We start from the raw sequence: 24,393 nt of genomic DNA, 5'->3' as shown, positions 1-24,393 counted from the left end.
AGTGAACCCACCTCACTGCATATACCTAACTGTTGTGTTGAGTGAACCCACCTCACTGCATCTAACTACCTTTGTGTTCAGTGAACCCTATCTCACTGCATATACCTAGCTGTTGTGTTGAGTGAACCCACCTCACTGCATCTAACTACCTTTGTGTTGAGTGAACCCACCTCACTGCATCTACCTACCTTTTGTGTTGAGTGAACCCACCTCACTGCATCTAACTACTTTTAGTGCTCAGTGAACCCACCTCACTGTATATACCTAACTGTTGTGTTGAGTGAACCCACCTCACTGCATCTAACTACCTTTAGTGTTCGGTGAACCCACCTCACTGCATCTAACTAGCTGTTGTGTTGAGTGAACCCACCTCACTGCATCTAACTACCTTTAGTGTTCAGTGAACCCACCTCACTGCATCTAACTAGCTGTTGTGTTGAGTGAACGCACCTCACTGCATCTAACTACCTTTAGTGTTCAGTAAACCCACCTCACTGCATCTAACTACCTTTGTGTTGAGTGAACCCACCTCACTGCATCTAACTACCTTTGTGTTGAGTGAACCCACCTCACTGCATCTAACTACCTTTTGTGTTGAGTGAACCCACCTCACTGCATCTAACTACTTTTAGTGCTCAGTGAACCCACCTCACTGTATATACCTAACTGTTGTGTTGAGTGAACCCACCTCACTGCATCTAACTACCTTTAGTGTTCGGTGAACCCACCTCACTGCATCTAACTACCTTTAGTGTTCATCTAACTACTGTTTGTGTTGAGTGAACCCACCTCACTGCATCTAACCACCTTTAGTGTTCAGTGAACCCACCTCACTGCATCTAACTACCTTTTGTGTTGAGTGAACCCACCTCACTGCATCTAACTACCTTTAGTATTCATCTAACTACCTTTGTGTTGAGTGAACCCACCTCACTGCATCTAACTACCTTTTGTGTTGAGTGAACCCACCTCACTGCATCTAACTACCTTTTGTGTTGAGTGAACCCACCTCACTGCATCTAACTACCTTTTGTGTTGAGTGAACCCACCTCACTGCATCTAACTACCTTTAGTGTTGAGTGAACCCACCTCACTGCATCTAACTACCTTTTGTGTTGAGTAAACCCACCTCACTGCATCTAACTACCTTTAGTGTTTATCTAACTACAGTTTGTGTTGAGTGAACCCACCTCACTGCATCTAACTACCTTTTGTGTTGAGTGAATCCACCTCACTGCATATACCTAGCATCCCCCCCCCCCCCTCCCCCCCCAAGATGGACAAAATGGACAAACCAGGAAGAGGTAGAGGCAGACCCAGAGGAAGGCCACCTGGCACCGGCAGGTCTGTGTGAGGTCGTGTTGATGTGATTTCGTGCGGACGTGGCCCAAAGTACAGTGCTCAGAAGAAGGCACGTGCCATCACTTCCCAAAATTGTGAGGACGTGGTTGAGTATTTAACACAGAACACCTCATCTCCCGCAGCCACCAGCGCTACTACAAGCACCACATCCGCTGCATTTGACATTTCACAGGAGTTATTTGGTGTGAAAATCACTGATTCACAGCCAATACTGCTACAAAACAAAGGCGCTAAGCAAGTTACACCACCTCATACGTCTGAGTTAGGTGGCGATAGTATGGACGTAACGTGTGAGGAGGGGGATGATGAAGCGCCTGATGTTGGTGCAGTTGTGGAGGTGTCTGAGGAAAGAGAAGCTGGGCAGGAGGATTATGATGACGATTATACGGATGCCACGTATGTTTCCAATAGAGGAGATGACCAGGGGGACAGTTCAGAGGGGGAGCCAAAGAGGAGGAGGAGGAGACGAGTCCATGAAAGCAGAGGGAGCTCGTCCTCAGAAACAGCTGGGGCAGTGTCCGGCGCCATGTATCGCCAGCTATGGACAGTCAGCCAACATGCCCTTCAACGTCAGCTGCTGATGCCACCATAGTGCCATCACCCCAGGGGGGATCAGCGGTTTGGAAATGTTTTTAACATGTGTACCTCAGATCGGAGCAAAGCCATCTGTTCTCTCTGCCTCCAAAAATTGAGCCATGGAAAGGCCACCACTCACGTAGGGAAAAGTGCCTTACGAAGGCACCTGGAGAAAAGGCACAAACAGCAATGGGAAGAACACCTGAGGAAAAGCAGCACCCAAAAGACAAGCCTTCCTCCTTCTCCTCTTCCTCCTTCAGGTGCATCATCTTCAGCCGCTTTCTCCCTTGCACCTTTACAGCCACCCTCCTCCACACCGCCTCTGCCCTTGAGCGGTTCTTGCTCCTCTGCCCACAGCAGTAGCCAGGTGTCCGTGAAGGAAGTCTTTGAATGGAAGAAGCCAATTTCTGCCAGTCACCCTCTTGCCCGGCGTCTGACAGTTGGCGTGGCGGAACTATTAGCTTGCCAGCTATTACCATACAAGCTGGTGGAGTCAGAGGCTTTCCGTAAATTTGTGGCCATTGGGACACCGCAGTGGAAGATACCTGGCCGCAATTATTTTTCACAAAAGGCCATACCCAAACTGTACCGTGCAGTTGAGCGGCAAGTGGTGTCATCTCTTGCGAAGAGCGTTGGGTCAAGGGTCCACCTGACCACGGATGCCTGGTCTGCCAAGCATGGGCAGGGCCGCTACATTACGTACACAGCCCATTGGGTCAACCTGGTGACCGATGGCAAGCATGAAGTACGTGGCTGCGCAGCGGACCAACTTGTGACACCTCCACGTCTTGCAGGTAGGCCTCCTGCCACCTCCTCTCCTCCTGCTACATCCTCTTCGCGGTCATCCTCCTCCTTGGCTGAGTGGCAGTTCAACTCTAGTGGTGCTGCCATCTCCTCCTCTCCAGCTACACAGCCCCATCTCCCCAGAGCCTACGCTGCATGCCAGGTACGACGGTGTCACGCCATTTTAGACATGTCTTGCCTCAAAGCGGAGAGTCACACTGGACCAGCTCTCCTGGCTGCTCTTAACAAAGAGATGGAGCAGAGATCGGCAACGTGGTGTGTGACAACGGCAGCAATCTCCTTTCTGCTTTGAATTTGGGAAAGCTGACACATGTACCCTGCATGGCACATGTGCTGAATCTGGTCATGCAAAGATTTGTGTCAGAGTACCCAGGCTTAGAGGACGTCCTGAAGCAGGCCAGGAAGTTGTGTGGGCATTTCAGGCAGTCTTACACGGCCATGGCACGCTTTGCGGACATTCAGTGGAGAAACAACTTGCCGGTGAGACGCCTCATTTGCGATAGCCCGACTCGCTGGAATTCCACCCTGCTTATGTTCTCTCACCTGCTAGACCAAGAGAAAGCCGTCACCCAGTACCTGTACAATTACAGTAGAAGGACACAAACTGGGAAGATGGGTGATGTTCTGGCCACCGAACTGGACACTGATGCGAAATGCATGCAGGATTATGCAGCCGTTTGAGGAGGTGTCCAACCTGGTGAGTCGCGCTGAAGGCACCATCAGCGACTTGATCCCCTACGCTTACTTCCTGGAGCGTGCCGTGCGCAGAGTGGTGGATCAAGCTGTGGAGGAGCGTGAAGAAGAACAGTTACGGCAGGAGGAGTCGTGGTAGAAATTTTCATCCGAACCAGATGTTTCCTCGACACCTGAGGCAGCACAGAGGGGGGAGGAGGAGGAAGAAGAGGAGTCGTGTGGGGAAGGAGAGGAGTCAGACTTGGATGAGGAAGGTGTTTCTGTGGAGGAGGAAGAGGCGGCAGCAGAAGAACAACTGCAGCAGTCTTTTGCTGCTCCACGTTCCCGTGGTATTGTTCGTGGCTGGGGGGAGGAAGAGGACTTGCGTGACGTCACTCAGGAAGAGCAAGAGGAGATGGAGCGTACGTCTGGATCCAACTTTGTGCAGATGGACTCTTTCATGTTGTCCAGCCTATTGAGGGACCCCCGTATCAAAAAACTCAAGGGGAATGACCTGTACTGGGTGGCCACGCTACTAGACCCTCGGTACAGGCACAAAGTGGCGGACCTGTTACCAACTCAACAGAAGGCGGAAAGGATGCAGCACTTGCAGAACAAGCTGGCAATGATGTTTTACAATGCGTTTAAGGGTGATGTGACAGCACAACGCAATAAAGGTACCACTGGCAGTAATCCTCCTCCTCCAAAGTCCACGCAGGCAAGGACAGGGTGAGGTCGGACATGCGGACATTCTTTAGTCCAACGCCTCGCTGTAGCCCTTCCGGATCCACCCTCCACCAACGCCTGGACCGGCAGGTAGCCGACTACCTGGCCTAAACTGTGGATGTAGACACTGCGAGAAGCGACGATGAACCCTTGAACTACTGGGTTCGCAGGCTTGACCTGTGGCCAGAGCTGTCCCAATTTGCCATCCAACTTCTCTCTTGCCCTGCCGCAAGTGTCCTGTCAGAAAGGACCTTCAGTGCAGCTGGAGGCATTGTCACTGAGAAGAGAAGTCACCTAAGTCACAAAAGTGTTCAGTACCTCACCTTTATCAGGCATGGATCCCGGAGGGCTACTGCACGACCGAAGACTAAGTCAGTCTCCACACACAGCATCTCTGCCTGCAGGCTGCTTGCCTTCTCCGCCACCACCAACAGGATCCAGGACTCCAGGCGGATTCCTGAATTTTTAAGGCCGCTGCTAGCTATACTAATTTTTCTGGTGCGTGTACATGCCTGCCTAATTTTTCTGGCTGCACTGCGGGCGGCTGCAACAACAAAACAAAAGGGATGTACATACGCCCATTCCCCTTCGTGATCATTACCTTGCCGCGGTGAAGGGGCTTGCATATCACAATGAAGCAATGACCGCCGGCTGTATGAGTGTCTCTGTTGGGGGTGGCACACCAAAGATAAGGTCGTTGCTTCATTGTGGTCAGACCAAATTTGATCAGCTTGACAGTCACTGCTGGACATCTTCAAGTTAAGAAGAATTATTGCTCATATGAGGAGGCAGGATATAACTGTCCCTTGGTTCTAAACATCATGAGCCGTGCAGTGGAGCTGCTCTCACATTGTCTAGCCGAGGTGTCAAAGACTTGTCTGTCTCTGCTGGCAATAATCCAACTTTAAATAGAGGTATATTTGCTGACTTAATCCAGCCCCTGGACCATGATTTGTTAAACGTTTGGGCTTGACCTGTATTACCACGTCCAAGAAGTAGACTGGTTGTAGTCTCACAGGGTCTAGTCGGCTAACAGCCTAATTTTACGTCAATTCAGACTGAGGCATTTTGTTTTAGAGTCCCTGTGCAGTCTCAGGGACTTCCCGTACGGCTCAGTCAACTTTGGGTCTGGTCCCTACAGTCATGATGTTTAGAACCAAGGGACAGTTATATCTTGCCTCCTCGAATGAGCAATAAATCTTATGTTGATCCTGTATGATCTAGGTGAATTTCCTTCACAAGATTGGTCCTTCGAGCAGGGAGCCAAACACCTCGTGGAGGGACCAAACCCACCGGTGACTAAACCGTATGGGAAGTCCCTGAGATCAGTTATGAGCTCCAAATGGATTCCGAATTCACTTTGGCTCTAAATGATTCAGAATCCAAGTGGTAATTAGTGCACCTGAGCGGGCTGTGTGGAGGAGTTAACTTACACAGGGTTCCTTCTTCTTTAATCCATGTCTAATTGCGTGTCACGTCGCGTTTCAAGTCGCGTCACGTGACTAACACGCTTCCTCCTTCTGGGTTGAAAGAGGAAGCATGTTAGTCACGTGACAAGACTTGGAAGGTGACGTGACACACAATTAGACACGGATTAAAGAAGAAGGAACCCTGGGTAAATTAAATCCTCCACACTAGCTCGCTCAGGGGGCCTAATTAGCGATTGGATTGCGAATGATTTCGAGACGAAATCAATTCGGAATACATTCAGAGCTCACCACTGCCTTAGACCACATAGGGACTGTGAAACAAAAGACCTCTGTTCAAATTGATGTAAAAAAGAGGCCGGTCACTGGCTGGACCCCGTGAGACCACACCCAGCATACTTCTTGGATGTGGTAATAAAGGTCAAGCCCAAACGTTCAGTCAATGAATCATGGTCCAGGGGCTGGGTTAAGTCAGGAAATATACCTCTATGTAAAGTTGGGTTATTGCCAGCCGAGACAGATAAATCTCTGAACCTTCAGGCTAGACATTGTGTGAGCAGTCCTACTGCATGGGTCATGATGTCTAGAACCAAGAACCAGTTACAGTGGGTTGCAAAAGTATTCGGCCCCCTTTAAGTTTTCCACATTTTGTCAGATTACTGCCACAAACCTGAATCAATTTTATTGGAATTCCACATGAAAGACCAACACAAAGTGGTGTACACATGAGAAGTGAAACAAAAATCATACATGATTCCAAACATTTTTTACAAATAACTGCAAAGTGGTGTGTGCATAATTAATCTGCCCCCTTTGATCTGTGTGCAGTCAGCTGCCTATAGACATTGCCTGATGAGTGCTAATGACTAAATAGAGAGCACCTGTGTGTAATCTAATGTCAGTACAAATACAGCTGCTCTGTGACGGCCTCAGAGGTTGTCTAAGAGAATATTGGGAGCAACAACACCGTGAAGTCCAACGAACACACAAGACAGGTCAGGGATCAAGTTGTTGAGAATTTAAAGCAGGCTTAGGCTACAAAAAGATTTCCAAAGCCTTGAACATCCCACGGAGCACTGTTCAAGCGATCATTCAGAAAAGGAAGGAGTATGGCACAACTGTAAACCTACCAAGACAAGGCCATCCACCTCAACTCACAGGCCGAACAAGGAGAGCGCTGATCAGAAATGCAGTCAAGAGGCCCATGGTGACTCTGGACGAGCTTCAGAGATCTACAGCTCAGGTGGGAGACTCTGTCCATAGGACAACTATTAGTCATGCACTGTTCAAAGTTGGCCTTTATGGAAGAGTGGCAAGAAGAAAGCCATTGTTAACAGAAAGCAGGGCTGTGGAGTCGGAGTCGTGGAGTCGGAGCAATTTTGGGTTCCTGGAGTCGGGAAAAATGCACCGACTCCAACTCCGACTTCTAATGAATTTGTAACTGTAATTAAAATAGAAAATATGATAAAATGTTCTATTTCTCAGATAATAGTCATAAATAATCTATACATACAGTAATAGCTGTGCTTAGTCCACAAAAACGAAATAAACCAATCAAAATTAGTTACTTGTGCTGCTTCAATAAAGCAGTCCCCGTATTTTTAAAGTCAGATATACATAACTGATTGTGACTGTACAGTATATATACATATATATAATGTGTACACAGGAATCTCTTATATATATTAAATAACGTCTATGCTGTAAGAATAAAGCCTGATGTGTAGCCGTGTCACTAATAGAGATGGTCAATGAGAGGGAAATAATTCTGAGTTGATGCTGGTTTATGCAAATGTACGCACTTTGCTCATGAAATCAAATAATTTGATATGTTGTTAAAATTTGGTTTGGTGACTACAAATTAAAGGGTACCTGAGACGGATGAAAAAAGTGTTATACATACCTGGGGCTTCTTCCAGCCCCCTTCATGCTAATCAGTCCCTCGCTGTCCACCTCCACCAACTGGATCTTCTGCTTTGAGTCCTGGTAATTCAGCCAGTCAGCACAGTCTGGCTAAGTGCCGCTTCCACAGCCAGGAGTATTCTGCACCTGCGCAATAGTGCTGCGCAGGTGTAGTACGCTCCCGGCGGTGGAGTGTGTGCATGCGCACTACACCAGACTGGCTCAAGTACCTGGACTCATAGCAGAATATCCAGGTGGCGGAGGAGGACAGCGAGGGACTGATTAGCCTGAAGGGGGCTGGAGGAAGCCCCATGTGTGTATAAAACTTTAATTTCATCTGTCTCAGGTTTACTTTGTTACACAGTAGTACTATACTTTACATATGCACTCTCCACAGAGCTGCAGGGAATCCACTGAGAATGCTGTGCACATTGAACAGAGGAGTGTTGTCTGTCACCCATAAACCTGGTTCAGATTGTGCATGAAGAATGTGTAATAGAGGAAGAATCTCCTCATTCTCCTGCAGAGTACCTGCACATCATTCTTACATGTACCCACAGTTACATTGCCTAGGGCCTGATCCATGTTCAGATTGTGCATGAAGAATGTGTAATAGAGGAAGAATCCCCTCATTCTTCTGCAGAGTACCGGCATATCACTCTTACATGTACCCACAGTTACATTGCCTAGGGCCTGATCCATGTTCAGATTGTACATGAATAATGTGTAATAGAGGAAGAATCTCCTTATTCCCCTGCAGAGTACCTGCACATCACTCTTACATGTACCCACAGTTACATTGCCTAGGGCCTGATAGAGGTTCTTTGTTCCGGTTTGTACATTTTACAAGTACTCTTACCAAGGACTAGTTTTAGTCTAAAGGGAATAAATATAGTAGTCTACATATCCTTCTCACTTCAGTGGTCTTGTAAAATTCCTAAGCATTGGCAGTTAAGAGACGAATTTCATGTTACATACTGTTCATCAACAAAATTGTAATATGCAAATTAGAGGAGTCGGAGTCGGTGGATTTTTGGACCGACTCCACAGCCCTGACAGAAAGCATAAGAAGTCCCGTTTTCAGTTTGCCACAAGCTATGTGGGGGACACAGCAACCATGTGGAAGAAGGTGCTCTGGTCAGACGAGACCAAAATGGAACTTTTTGGCCAAAATGCAAAACGCTATGTGTGGTGGAAAACTAACACTGTACATCACTCAGAACACACCATCCCCACTGTCAAATATGATGGTGCCAGCATCATGCTCTAGGGGTGCTTCTCTTCAGCAGGGACAGGGAAGCTGGTCAGAGTTGATGGGAAGATGGATGGAGCCAAATACAGGGCAAACTTGGAAGAAAACCTCTTGGAGTCTGCAAAAGACTTGAGACTGGGGCGGAGGTTCACCTTCCAGCAGTACAATGACCCTAAACATAAAGCCAGGGCAACAATGGAAAGGTTTAAAACAAAACATATCTATGTGTTAGGGCTCGTTTCCACTATCGCGAATCCACTGTAGCGTTGTTGAGGTGCATTTTTTCAGCGGTGAAAAAACGCACAAAAGAGCCGCAGAATTTGCCTGCGAGTGGAATGCATGCGAATCGCATGCAATGTATTTAATAGGGAAATCACATGCGATTTCCCCATGCGGTTTTTTGCCGCGAATTCGCATAGGTACCAATGTAAATTCACACAGGCAGTGACATGGGTAAAATTGCATATACCCTCACCTATGCGAATTCGCAGCAAAAAAAGCATGGGGAATCGCATCCGCATGCAATTTCATCAGCGGTGGAATCCAGGCGATTCCGCACCGCAATAGTGGAAACGAGCCCTTAGAATGTCCTAGTCAAAGTCCAGATCTAAATCCAATTGAGAATCTGTGGCAAGATCTGAAAACTGCTGTTCACAAACGCTGTCCATCTAATCTGACTGAGCTGGAGCTCTTTTGCAAAGAAGAATGGGCAAGGATTTCAGTCTCTAGATGTGCAAAGCTGGTAGAGACATACCCTAAAAGACTGGCAGCTGTAATTGCAGCAAAAAGGTGGTTCTACAAAGTATTGACTCAGGGGGCCGAATAATTACGCATACCCCACTTTGCAGTTATTTATCTGTAAAAAATGTTTGGAATGATGTATGATTTTCAATCCACTTCTCACATGTACACCACTTTGTATTGGTCTTTCACGTGGAATTAGAATAAAATTGATGCATTTTTGTGGCGGTGATGTGACAAAATGTGGAAAACTTCAAGGGGGGCGAATACTTTTGCAACCCACTGTATATCTTGCCTCCTTATATGAACAATAAATCTTATGTTGATCCTGAGTGTGATCTAGGGGAATTTCCTTCACAGAATTGGTCCTTTGAGCCGGAACCCAAAAATCTTTTGAAGGGTCCAGACCCACAGGTGACTGAACCATACAGGGAGTGCCTGAGCCCAAACAGGGACTCTGAAACATCTATGTCTGAATTGATGTAAAAAGAGGCTAGTTACCGGCTGGACCCTGTGAGCCCACACCTAGCATACTTATTGGACATGGTAATAATTGTCAAGTCCAAACAGTCAAGGAATTATGGTCCAGAAAATATACCTCTATATAAAGTTGGGTTATTGCCAGCTGAGACAGACAAGATTGACATTGTGTGAGCAGGCCTACTACAAAGGTCATGATATCTAGAACCAAGGGACAGTTATCTATTGTCTCCTTATATGAGCAATACAACTTCTTATGTAGATCCTGGGAGTGATCTTGGTGAATTTCCTTCACAAAATTCGTGCTTCAAGCCAGAACCCAAAAATCTTGTGAAGGGACCAAACCCACAGTTGACTGAACCTTACAGGGAGGCCCTGAGATTACACAGGGACTCTAAAATAATAGACCACTGTCTGAATTGACGTAAAATAGGCCAGTCACTGTCTGGACCCTGTAAGACTAGACCCTAGCATACTTATTGGAAGTGGTAATAAAGTTGAAGCCCAAACGTTCAGTCAACGAATTATGGTCGAGAGGCTGGCCTAAGTCAGGAAATATACCTATATGTAAAGTTGGGTTATTGCAAGCTGAGACAGACAAGTCTCAGAACCCTCAGGCTAGACATTGTGTGAGCAGCCCTACTGCACGGGTCATGATGTCTAGAACCAAGGTACAGTTATATCTTGCCTCCTCATATCAACAATAAATCTTCTTAACTTGATCCTGAGTGTGGTCTTAGTGAATTTCTTTCACAGTAGGCCTAATCTAGAACAAGGTAGATTGGTGAGCAGCAACAATTAGAGCAAGAGATGAAGGACGAGAATCGGGAGAATAGCTTGCCTTCTCATATAAGCAATAAATCTTATGTTGATCCTGAATGTGATCAAGGTGAATTTCCTTTACAGAATTGGTCCTTTGAGCTGGAACCCGAAATTTTTGTGAAGGGACCAGACCCACTGGTTACTGAACCGTACACGGTAGTCCCTGAGGGACTCTGACAAAAAGACCTCTGTCTGAATTGCCATAAAGAGGCTGGTTACTGGCTGGACCCTGTGAGACCACACCTAGCATACTTATTGAACGTGGTAATGATGGTCGAATCCAAATGTTCAGTCAACAAATTATGGTCCAGGGGCTAGGTTAAGTAAGGAAATATACCTCTATGTAAAGTAGAGTTATTGCCAGCTGAGACAGACAAGTCTCTGAACCCTCAGGCTAGACAATGTGTGAGCAGCCATACTGCACGGGTCATGATGTCTAGAACCAAGGGACAGTTCTATCTTGCCTCCTCATATGAGCAATTAATCTTCTTATGTTGATTCTGAGTTTGATCTAGATGAATCTCCTTTGCAAAATTGGTCCTTCGAGTTGGAGTTTGATCTAGATGAATTTCCATCACAAAAGTGGACCTTTGAGTAGGAGCCCAAAAATCTTGTGAAGGGACCAGACCCACTGGTGACTGAACCGTACAGGGAGTCCTCGAGACCACACAGGGAAACAAAAGACCTCTGTCTAAATTGATGTATAAGGAGGCTGGTTACTGGCTGGACCTCGTGGGACCGAACCCAGGGTACTTCTTGGATGAGGTAATGAAGGTCAAGCCCAAATGTTCAGTCAACACAATATGGTCCAGGGGCTAGGTTAAGTCAGGAAATATACCTCTATGTAAGGTTGGGTTATTGCCAGCCGAGACAGACAAGTCTCTGAAGCCTCACGTTAGACACTGTGTTAGAACTGCTACTACTCGGGTCATGATGTCTAGAACCAAGGGACAGTTATATCTTGCCTTCTCATATGAGCAATAAATCTACTTATGTTAATTCTGAGTTTGATCTAGATGTATTTCCTTCACAAAATTGGTCCTTCGAGTCGGAGCCCAAAAATCTTGTGAAGGGACCAGACCCACTGGTGACTGAACCACACGGGGAGTCCCTGAGACCAGTGATGAGCTCCAAATGGATTCTGAATTGATTTTGACTCAAAATCATTTGGCATCCAAGCGCTAATTAGTGCACCCGAGCGGGCTGGTGTGGAGGAATGAACTTACTCAGGGGGTTCCTTCTTTAATCTGTGTCTAATTGTCACATCGTGTTCCAAGTCATGCCACGTGACTACCACGCTTCCTCTTTCTGGGTTGAAAGAGGAAGTGTTTTAGTCACGTGACAAGACTTGGAAAACAATGTGACATGCAATTAGACACGGATTAAAGAAGAAGGAACCCTGGGTAAGTTAAATCCTCCACACGAGCCCGCTCAGGTGGCCTAATTAGCGCTTGGATTTATTTTATTTATTTATTGTATTTATAAAGCGCCAACATATTACACAGAGCTGGGGCCTACGAACCTTTTATGTTTCTGGGGTTATCGGGATGCTGAAATGAGGCACAGTTGTGAACTGGTGTCTGTTTTCAATGCCAGTATATTTTTTGTATTGTTCATGAATACAGTCAACGTGAAGTGTGTCTTGTTTGCCTCTAGTTTTTTTGTAGTCCGATATATCTGGATTATGTAATATGAGCACAAAGTGGAATAACAGGCTGGTCATATTTAAGTAAAGCAAGACAATTTTGTAAGCACCCGAATTACCAATACGTGGCCGCGAGACGCATTCTAGCTATAGCCGCGCTGATACCATATACACGTTGAATGGGGCAATAATTTGACTACAGGAGCTCACTAATATGCAAAAATAATCTGGAAGACCTCAAAAGGTATATAAAATAGTAAACATTTATTGAAAAAAACTCACATAAATGACTGAAGGATTAAATTAAAAACACCATGAGATGGCTATCCCTTCACGCTGTCACATGTCACGCATACCAACAAACATACTCCTGGCCAGGATGAGCGATGGAAAGCTCAGAAAAATGTATATGATGAAATAACATTAAAAAATGGCAAGCAGTTCTCACTAAAGCCTACTCCAAGCCTATGTATTCGGGACAGAAAGCGGTTCAATCCAGCAGCCACAGTTGATATAAGATAGAGAGCAAAGCAGTACAAGCAGAACTCAGGTTAGATGCAGCATGAATTAGCAACAGTTCACATCAAATGGATTATGCAACAGTAGTATCTCATCACTCCACCATCTTAGGAACAGAGCTTGAGTAGTCCACTGCTAGTGAGAAAAACCACCTGGATCCGCTAAGCTGCAATCAAAACAAAAGTCTCCAAATCGTCCACTTGCTGTCTGGATGGAAAATGACAGCTTGTATCCATGTAAGTTCGAACTGCTGGAGAAAGCATGGATGTCCTATGGGATCAGTCATCGATGTATAGCCAGGCTTAGGAGAAAGGGCATGCAAGTCCTGTGCAGAAGGGCAGCGGGAAGTGTTGCGGGAGAGGACGGCGTCTCATGCAAGCACGTCCTTTACATGTTTTGCCGTTCTCACGGCGTCATCAGAAGGCGTGTCTTGCCGTGCTATGCGACCATTTAAATTCATTGTGGCAGCCAATCGGGGCCCAGCGAGAGTACGCGTCATGAGCGGGAATTACGCGTGCGGACCAAGGAGAGGAAGTGTGGCATACCTCTCACCGCCGCGTCCCAGCAACCACATGACGCAACCCAGCAGCGCTACACACATACCAGTCACCCTCAGCGACTAGGGTTTACATTAATTATCTGCAAAAATCAAAAAAGATCAAAAAGTATACTTAATTAACAATAAACTCCTGAACCAACCCAATAAATATATAATGTGGCTGGACGGGGACATACATGTCCAGAGCTCCAAAGCATCCAGACATGCATGTAAACTAGCATGAAAAAAGCCCATCATATGCTAAACAGTGAAAAGCATCGCAGCCCTACGCAGGAAGCAAAAAATGTCTCATGCATACCTCCCAACTTTTGAAGATGTGAAAGAGGGACACTTAAGCCATGCCCCCTGTGCGGCCTTAAGCCACACCCCTGCATTTGCAAGAGGGTGACAATGGAAGGGAGTGTGCGGGGAGGGTGCCAGTGGATGAGAGAGGGTGACACTGGCTGGAAATGAGGGTGCTAGTGGGTGGGGGAGGAAGGTGCCAGTGGGTAGGAGGAGGGTGTCAGTGGGAAGGAGGAGGGTGTTGACAGGGTGCAGGGACATGGTGCCTGGGGCAGGGGCCAGGGAGCAGGGTGCAAGGACTGGGTGCCTGGAGCAGGGTGCTTGGGGCAGGGACAGGGTGCAGGGACTGGGTGCCTGGAGCAGGGACTGGGTGCCTGGAGCAGGGACTGGGTGCCTGGAGCAGGGACTGGGTGCCTGGAGCAGGGACTGGGTGCCTGGAGCAGGGTGCAGGGACTGGGTGCCTGGAGCAGGGTGCAGGGACTGGGTGCCTGGTGCAGGGACTGGGTGCATGGTGCAGGGACTGGGTGCATGGTGCAGGGACTGGGTGCATGGTGCAGGGACTGGGTGCATGATGCAGGGACTGGGTGCCTGGGGCAGGGACAGGGACTGGGTGCCTGGGGCAGGGACTGGGTGCCTGGGGCAGGGACTGGGTGCCTGGGGCAGGGACTGGGTGCCTGGGGCAGGGACTGGGTGCCTGGGGCAGGGACTGGGTGCCTGGAGCAGGGACCAGGCATTGGGTGCCTGGGACAGGGCCAGGCACTGGGTGCCTGGGACAGGGGCCAGGCACTGGGTGCCTGGGAAAGGGTGCAGGGGCAGGGTGCCTGGGGCAGGGGCCAGGGTACACTGACACTGGGGAAGGGTGCAGGGTGCCTGGGGAAGGAGGGCGCAGGGTGCCTGGGGAAGGAGGGTGCAGGGTGCCTGGGGAAGGAGGGTGCAGGGTGCCTGGGGAAGGAGGGTGCAGGGTGCCTGGGGAATGGAGGCGGAAAAACTAATCGAGGCTCCAGCCGCGGTACTGAGGGATGCGGGAGCCCGACTTCAATACTTCCTCCCTCCCTCTCTGAATGCCCCCCTGATGTATGCCCGTGTGCCCCCCTCCCCTCCCTGTAGGCAGAGTGTACACTGTCTCTGGCATCGGACCCTCCATGTGCTTCCTGTGACGTCATAGTAAACAGGAAGCACATGGAGGTCCGATGCCAGAGTCAGTGTACGCGTGCATCAGCGGTAAGAGGACCCGACTGCCCACTGCGCTCACTCTGCCTACAGGGAGGGGGGCATTCAGAGAGGGAGGGAGGGAGGAAGTATTGAAGTCGGGCTCCCGCATCCCTCAGTACCGCGGCTGGAGTCTCGATCAGTTTTTCCGCCTCCATTCTCTGCCCAGCTGTCGGGATTCAAGAGGGGGGGCCCGGGATAGCGGGAGGGCCCCCCCAAATCGGGAGAATCCTGACGAAAACGGGACGGTTGGGGGGTATGCTCATGGGGGACCAAACATAAGGTTAAAGGGGAGGAGAAGGACCAATCAGCAGACCATCAGGATGGATTCAACGGGGTAAAAAGTGAGTGAAACTAAAAAAGTCTCATTAAGGCCCGAAGATTGGCATGCTTTTAAATTGTATATCCATCTAGTTTCTCTCTGAAGGAGCAAACAATCAAAATTGACCCCCCCCCCATATAGTTCTATGAATTCTATCAAGGCCCACAAAACGCAATCTATTGATTGTACATTTTTGACATTGTCTTACGTGTCGAGCTATGGGAGTGAGAGACTCCTCATTGCTCACGTTCTGTATATGTTCAGATATCCGCCTCCATAAGGGTCTCTCAGTTTTCCCTATATAAAAGGACCCACAGGGACACAATAATAGATAGACCACTAATTCGGTCTGACAATTCACATAATGTTTTAATTGAAACAAGCTACCATTAGGAAGGGGGACGGATCTACCCACACGCGCTGATACCTGGTGCTATGTGGCACACAGTGTGCACTGAGCTGCTTCGCCTGTTATCTATTCTCCAGAAATGGATTACTTCTCATTTCATGTTTAGAGTTCTGATTTCAAGTGCATCATCGGTTTGATGCAAAGTTATATTTTACTATATGCTATGATTTGTATAAAAAGGTTGTGTTTCCCCCCCCCCCCCCCCCCCCATTTCATTATATGTATATTCATACTGTTAGTTTACTTTATGTTTTTCTGCCTCCTCCCCATCTCTTCCATCCCTCACCTTTGCAATTAGCCTTTGCTTCTCAATAATTTCTAATATGTAAGCTAATACATTTACAGGGAAAAAAATAACTGGATACATATTTTTATTTTGTGTTTAATTATATGGTCTATAATTTACAAATTTGATCTGTGTTTGATTTATCAAAAACGGAAGTGTATGATATCTCCTTTTAGGGGTTGGTTGTGTGTAGGGACTGAAAGTGACCTTTAACACACCTAAAACAAGCATGCAGTTATCTTGTGAGATCTGACAATAATGTAAGAACCACCTGATTTGCATATGCTTGTTCAGGGTCAATGGCTAAAAGTATTAGAGGCAGGACAGCCAGATCAGCAGGACAGCCAGGCAATTGGTATTGCTTAAAAGGAAATAAATATGGCAGCCTCCATATCCCTCTCGCTTCAGGTGTCCTTTAAGTAAAATCTGTCCAACGGGGACACACACAGTAGTGAAAGGGTCAGTGTTTTTTTCCTTGTCCACAGTATCAAGCTGAAAATGTCTCACTTGAATTATAACACTGTACAATACACTTCACGTCCTCTCTCTGAAATGATGCAGATTTTGCATGTAGAAAATATTTAGGTATCCATCTACAAGTTCTTTTGTTTGCTTGACTTCCCCTTATGTACCATGCCCACAACATCATATTTTAGGCAATATTGAACATTTTAATACATTTTATTTGCAATAAAGTGCACCAAACATGAAGGCAAATTGTGGCAGTATAAAATGATTTCTGCTCTACAGAGTTCAGTGATGTACAGTAGCTAGTCTTGAAGCTGTAACAACAGCCAGTCACACAGTTCACAAACCCTGATGGCTTATTTTTGTGTTTAAAAACAGAGGTTTTACCTGGTCAGAGAGGAATTAGAGAGTCAGAGATCTCACCTACATAATTCGATTTGTTGCCTAATTTAGGCATTTTACATCAAATGACTGTAGTGTCTAAACCTATCCAAAGACTTCCCAAAAAAAAGAGGTAGAAGCATTTAAGTGGTCATTGTAAAGGTCCAGCTAAAGGCATATTCAAAAAAGGTAATAACACGGATCTCAGAAGAAAATGATTGCCGGTAATGAAAAATAAGTTTACACTTCAAAGTTTTCTTTTCTAGCATTACTGAGAAGTGGTAAACGAGCAGCAGCTTATGTGGGGTCCATTTCCATGATCTTTGTTATTCATCGGGGTCATAGCTAAGAATAGGGCCAAGCCATTTCTCCACCTCTTCCACTAATAAACCTTTCCTGCGAGAATAATCTTCAACCTGCAACAGAAAATTATAGATATTATGCCGCTGACGTCAATTTTGGGCAGATATTGGTCGCACATGCTGCAAGATGTTGGGCTGGTGTGGTCGATCGGGTGCGTGGCAGTAACGGCCTGCGATATCGGGAGGAGCGATGAAACCCCTGGCATCGCCACTCCTTCCTGGCGCAGTATACTTTACCTGTGTGTCCGCCCCTTGCTCCGGGATCCGTCTGCAATCTACATACACACACCCCACGTGATTGCTGTTACGCCGGCAAACATGTGGGCAGCATGTATGCGCACAGAGCTCGGAGCCAGTGGCGGACAGAGACTGGTAAAGTATACTGCGCCAAGCATGATCTGCCCAATTGTGGAGATAAAACCGGCACCATCTAGTAAATATAAGCTCTTTTATTGGCAATCCACAGCTGTAAACACAACGTTTCAGGGCAGCCGCCCCTTTGTCAAGCTGAGCGGTTAGCCATCACTATGGCTAACAGTTAAGCTTGACAAAGGGGCGGCTGCCCTGAAACATTGTATTTACAGCTGTGGATTGCCAATAAAAGAGCTTATATTTACTAGATGGTGCTGGTTTTATCTCCACAATTTGAGAAGTGAGCCAGTGTGCAGTGGCTTTACCGTGGCACATCAAAGGAGTATCTGGGGAGTGCTCAACTATCACTACAAGGATTAAGCATGATCTGCCCATAAATCACCTGATGTATGGGCACCTTTAGAGCCGAGCTAAAATCCAGGTCAGCCCTCAATATCCAGAACTGTAGAGAAAATTCTGGCAAGTCACGTCACATCCCTACTGATGATCAATGGAGGAGGATAGTACGGCAGAGGACAGCACCTCTCTCCATCCCATGCCCATGAAAAGATCTAGAGATATGGGAGGGCAATGGGCTACCTGGTAGTGCTCGTGAACAAGGTAAAGTTAACTGGGGGTCCTTGGCAAATGAGGATAGAGGAAGGGCTGACTTGGGGCAAAAGGGGTACATGTGAGGAAGCTACAGTTGACGGGAGAGCACTGGTTGGGCAGGTAGAGTGTTCGGATTGACTGGGTCATGTGATGAGAGAGAGGGATGAGGAGGACTGACTGGGAGTAACAACTGACTGGGAGTACAGCCAATGCTTAATGTAATTAGGATACTACCCCTTCAATAGTAATACATTACAGTTCAATGAACATCACTGCAGCAGACATTAGCTAGATTAGATTTGATATTCAAGCAGTATGTGATTGATGGCTGCCGAACTTTGTACTGAATTGAGAAGTACAAAGGTAGTACAACTGATATCAAGTATCTGCTGGAATCCGATCCAATATCGAGTAATACAGGGTGCCTAGCCGGCCATACACTATGTGCCCCGTAGTAAATCCAGGGAACAATGGTTTTCCAAAGATCAGCAGGAATCTGAACCAATTTGGCCATGTTGTTGCCACTTGCAAGCTTTCTATAAATTGATGCAATAAAACTTCTTATCTGTGCACCTTTAGTGCACAAAAGTCCAACCATTCCACTATAACACAACACGTGCGCCACTGGAGCACGTGTTCTCACATGTGAACCATTCAGCACATGGCATAACATGGTTAAATTAAAGCAGTGTATTGTATGTCAAAAAATAGGTTTTCTAGAAGACATACCTGATCTTTGCCAATTTTTCCAACGGCAAAATACTTGGACATTGGACTAGAGAACAGTAAACCAGAGACAGCGGCAGCTGGAGACATCGCAAGGGATTCTGTGAGCTGTATTCCTACAAGGAAAAAAAAACTGTATAAATAAATAGTTTTTTTTACTATGGTTCATTATAGATTCATTGGATAGAAGAGGGAAGGGCGGCAGCAAAATTATCTCGCACTTCCTGTCCCAGTGACACTCAAGCCTTTTCTGTGGCCTCAACTTCCTGTCTTCTCTCTCAAAAATCCATTCACAATACAATGCTACAGAAGATCTACAAAGATGCTTTCACTTTAAACCAAAAATCTTGTCTAAACTGAGTTTTTACATCACCTCATTTGCCTAGTCAAATGTGCAAAATTCCAATATAAAATATTGAAAAAGTTATCAAGCCCTCATGATGATGAAAAGTAGCAAGTCATCATGGTTGTGGAAAAAATGGTATATATGGACATTGACACTGGTGAAGAAGAGACGCTTCTTTGTCCAAAGAGTACTACCGGTATATTAATACTTTTGTAGACTGAGCATTGGTTGTTCTTACATGTAATTTCACAGATATCCTACCTGTGCAATCCTCTATATTTGCCAGGGTCCACATGATAAGCTTTTCAGTGTGATCCGGCTGGCTGGGGTATCCTGGGGCTGGACGAATGCCTTCATATCGTATCTTACGCAAGTCTGCAACACTCAGATCCTCAGAATCACAGAAACCCCATAGCTCCTTCCTGACTCTTTCATGGAGCTCCTCTGCAAATGCCTTTATAAAACAAGGATGATTTCAAGTTGTAACAAAAGGCATTGAAAGAACACACACCAATAACATATGAACGGACAAGGGTTGCAGACATGTTTTGCCTTACCTCTGCTAACCTGTCTCCCAAGGCTTTCACCATGATGCTATTGTAGTCATCTCCCTTGTTCTCATACATTTTACTTAGCTCCTCTACACCAAAGATGGCTACAGCAAAAATACCCAGATAGTCGCGCACCCCAGATTCCCGAGGGGCAATGAAGTCAGACAGGCAGTAGTAGGGTTCTGTAGATGCTGAATCTTTCTCTGCCTGAAACATATCAGACAACATACAATTTATCAGTTTTTTTTTCCATTAGCTGAATAATGTTTCAGTGTATGCTTTTCACCTTAAAGAGAACCCGAGGCGGGGTTCTTACATAGCAATCTGCATACAAAGGCTGGGTCTGTCTATAGAGCCCAGCCTCTGTTGCTAGTTAGTTTCCTCCAAAGACCCCCCCGCGCGCTGTCAGACCCCATAAAACACAGCCGCGCTATGCGGCTGTGTTTACCTCACGAATGTCAGTCTCGGCTGCTCCCCCGCCTCCTGAATCGCTGCGGTCCCCGCCCGCGTCCCTTCCCTCCAATCAGCAGGGAGGGAAGGGACGTGGGCGGGGACCGGAGCGATACAGGAGGCGGGGAGAGCGGAGACTGACATTAGTGAGATAAACACAGCCGGCTGCGACACGCTGCGTGTCGCCAGCGAGGCTGTGTTTTATGGGGTCTGACAGCACGCGGGGGGCTTTGGAGGAAACTAACTAGCAACAGAGGCTGGGCTCTATAGACAGACCCAGCCTCTGTATGGGGATTGCGATGTAAGAACCCCGCCTCGGGTTCTCTTTAAAAGATATACGAGGCGATGGATAAAATCTAGCTTTGCCCTGGAGAAAACCGGAGCTGCAACAAGGGACACACATGACTTCTAGGTGCTAGAAGAAGCCCCAGGTAAGTAAAGAGGAGTAATTTGGTCCTACCTCCATAAACGGACAAACCATGTAAGTAAAAATGTTTTAATGATGCACAAAAAGACAACACGTTTCACAGGTACTGGCTCGCTTCCACAGGTCAATAACAAAGTGCCTAAGTCTGTAGCACTCACAACTGTGGGCGCCTCTTATTTGTGAACTTTGATTTGTGAACTACAAGTACATGGGACCGTGACCAATAATGCAATATAATGTAAAGGGACCTTAAGCAGTGGCAAGGAAAATAAAACTGGACTTACCTGAGGCTTCCTCCAGCTCACAAGCTCCCTTGGCATCTTCCATGGGCCGCAGGACTCTTATGGCGACCAGCGTGATGACACGTCGGGGATGCGCAAGCACGACTTTAGGTGAAGTTGTCCTCACGTACGTGAGAATCCTGTGCATGCAGTCTTTATAGAACCACGAATGCGCAGGACTCCTACAGCAAACGGTGTAATGACACAACAGGTGCATGGTGGGGGGCGCGCATGCGGGACTTCACCCGAAGTCACCGCATCACCGGACCCGCCAGTGAGACTGCGTAATGGGCCAGGAGAATGCCGGGGGACCTTGTGGGCTACAGTGGGCTGGAGGAAGCCCCTGGTAAGTCCAGATTTCTTTTTTTTTTTGCCACCGATCAGGGTCCCTTTATCTGTTTTACCCCACTTTTTTCAGATACAGGAAATTAACCCTAATATCCATAGTAAACAAGTTATAGACTGTGCTGGTCTCTGCTTGTGCCCCCACTACTTTTAAGGTGGCCATACATCACTCGATCTGCCACCAGATCAACCATCAGATAGATCTCTCTCTAATTAAATCTGATCAGAGGGGGATCTGTTGACTGCCTGCCTGCCTGCCTCCCCCCATATCTGAGAACAGACGTAAAATCAGTTAACGGAAAGGAACAGATTCCAATGGACAGAACGTACTGCACTGATCCATTTCAACCAAATGATGTGAACAGATCGTACTGATTAACAGAGGGTTAATTCGTAGGATCTGTTCACATCAGTCGGTTGAAACGGATCAGTTCAGTCCGTTCTGCCAAACAGAACACAAATATTGGGTGGCCTAACACTGGTCGATTTTTTTACTTTGATCGATTATTATAACCGATACATGAATCGAATGGAACAAATCTCAAGTTGTCATTTTGATGTAGAATCGCTTCTTATCAGCCGGTATTCAATCAAATTCACGAAATGAATCGATCGAGTTAGTCGGGTTATTTCAATCAATGGAACAAGAATCGAGAGCTTTTCATTATGTATTCGATAGACCTTTACTTGATCTGATTAATCATGGTGCTTATTTTGTGAATGAAAATAGCCTCTGATTGATTCAAGGTGGAAAAAGGGAAAAAAAATTCGACCCTAGTGTATGGGCAAAAAAATCCATTCATGTTCAATCGATTCATTCATTATGAATCGATTCTAAGAGTTGATAGGTCAATCGATTGCCGATAGGTCAATCCATTGTCCTATAATCGACCAGTGTATAACCAGCATTAGCTTCCAGCAATGTGTGTTTATTGTCGTCACTTCTCTGACTGTTTAGAAAGGCACCACTCTCCTCCCACTTCTGAGAGTGGTGCAGTGGAGCAGACTGGCCGAAGTTACAAGACCCGGTACCAGCGATACAGAAGCCTGAGGGCAGTGGTGTGGGAGCGATCCGTGCGCATGGGGCTGGAGGAAGCCCCAGGTATGTATAAAACTTTTATTATTACATAGTCTCTGGTACGCTTTAAAGGACAACTGAAGCGAGAGGGATATGGAGGCTGCCATATTTATTTCCTTTTAAGCCATACCAGTTGCCTGGCTATCCTGCTGAACCTCTGCCTCAAAAACTTTTAGCCATAGACCCTGAACAAGAATACAGCAGATCAGGTGTTTCTGATATTATTGTTTTATCTGACAAGATTAGCTGCATGCTTGTATCTAGTGTTTTTCAGACACTACTGCAGCCATATAGATCAGCAGGGCTGCCAGGCAACTGGTATTGTTTAAAAAGAAATAAATATAGAAGCCTTCATATTATTCCCACTTCAGTTGTCCTTTAATGCAGCCTATGATTCAGGCTCAGCTGGCTGTCAATGTGCTTCCTGTGCCAACATATTGTGAGGAAAAATCACCACTAGTCACCTGCTGTCTTAGGCAGTAGAAAGTGGCGATGGGTTCGGAGGCATGAAGTACGTCCTCTGCAGCATATAGTAAAATGTCATCCTGCACGCTCTGAGCAGGCCAGATGCCTACAACACCTCGAGCTTCAAACTTTCTTTCACGGATCAGAATCTGCAGTAATTTCTGAGCATCATCATAAACTCTTTTTGCTTCTTCTCCTGTAAATAACAAGGTTATAAAACCAACTCAGAACCTGCGTAAAAGCTTGTTTATAAAAAGCATTGTATAGACTCTGTATGACAAAACAGATGCTGTAGTGCTGCGTATTAAGAAAGCAATACTACAGTACTGTAGCTAATTTATTGTAGCTAAAAAATAGCTATGGGTATTGATCTGTAAAAACGCTACATTACAGCAAGCAATTTGGCTTTCATATTTTCCCTGTCAGGCAAAATGCTGCAGCGTAAAATGGATGTGGGTGTAATGCCCGGTTCACATTAGCGTTAAAAAAGGGTCCGTTCCTGGATCGGATGCAATGTTAACCTATGGATCCATTCACATCAGTCTGGTGAATGGATCCGTTTCCTGCACGATCTGCTGAATGGACCGCAAGTTTCCTCCTGCAGCAATTTTTCTGTACCACTGAACCCAGCAGAACGGAAACGGAATGAGAAAACTGAACGTTTCTTCACACTAGTGAAGTAACTGACCATTCCAAGGCGCAAAATCCACTTGGGGATGGGGGTTGGGAATGTAGGTCTGGTGGGTGGGGGATGTGGGGAAATGGAACCGAAGCAGCTGAACGGCAACGGAGTGAAAATGGATCCGATCGACCGGTAATTAGATCAGTTTTCACAGATCCGTTTCCCACCAAATTGCCAGTGTGAACCGGTCATTACAGCCATTCAGAAGCTTGATGGGTACAGATCTGCTCTTTTATAGCTGCATTAAATGATGGCTAGATCAGGGGTGTCAAGCTTAATCATGTAAGGGGCCAAAATCTAAAACATAGTCTAAGTCCTGGGCCAAATTGTCAAAAACTGCCCTAACTATGGTGACTGGGGGAGTCATCCCTGCTCCTCCCACTTCTGCAGAGTGGTGCAGTGGAGAAGTTTAATATTCAACTGCTCCAGTGCTGTGTTGGGTCTTCTCTAATCTTCCTGGCAGCCGCATATGCTCTGTGCTGCATACCTCTGGCTCTAAATGCAGGTCATGTGATTGGAAGCTGGAGGTATGGACGTACAGGGCACGCAGCTGCTAGGAAGAACAGAAGAGATGTGACAGCACTGGAGCAGATAAATATTACACTGCTCCGCTACCCTGCTATGTTGGAAGAAGGTAGTTAATTGGGGGGGGGGGGGGGGGGGGGGTATGGAGGAGGTATGTGTGTGTTTTACCAGCCACATGGGAGAGGTGGGGGGGGGGGGGGGGGAGTTGGATCCAAGGAGGGGAACCTATGCTAATTGCGCAGGAGGACCCATGGGTTGTTGCTGCACCCAGGCACAAACTGACAATGTTTTAATCAGAAACACTGCCATCCTCTGGATGGGAGGGCAGTGCACTGTCATTCTCTACTG

At 46.7% G+C, this 24,393-nt stretch overlaps 1 protein-coding gene across 1 annotated transcript in view; it reads right to left on the bottom strand.

The window, feature by feature from the left end:
- Nucleotides 1-16,657: 16,657 nt before the first annotated feature.
- Nucleotides 16,658-24,393, bottom strand: part of MTR (5-methyltetrahydrofolate-homocysteine methyltransferase) — a 109,883-nt gene continuing 102,147 nt past the window's right edge. The window contains exons 29-33 of the mRNA XM_068232142.1: nt 22,838-23,034; nt 19,799-19,999; nt 19,503-19,695; nt 18,899-19,011; nt 16,658-17,260 (exon numbers count right to left, since the gene is read on the bottom strand). Of these exons, the coding sequence (XP_068088243.1) occupies nt 17,171-17,260; nt 18,899-19,011; nt 19,503-19,695; nt 19,799-19,999; nt 22,838-23,034 (794 nt within the window). The 3' untranslated portion in view covers nt 16,658-17,170. The remainder of the gene's footprint in view (nt 17,261-18,898; nt 19,012-19,502; nt 19,696-19,798; nt 20,000-22,837; nt 23,035-24,393) is intronic.

This window comes from Hyperolius riggenbachi, chromosome 4 (genome assembly GCF_040937935.1).
Source record: "Hyperolius riggenbachi isolate aHypRig1 chromosome 4, aHypRig1.pri, whole genome shotgun sequence".
NCBI classification, from domain to species: Eukaryota; Metazoa; Chordata; class Amphibia; order Anura; family Hyperoliidae; genus Hyperolius; species Hyperolius riggenbachi.
The sequence above is the reverse complement of the archived record's forward strand: the minus strand, read 5'-3'. Positions and strand labels throughout refer to the sequence as shown.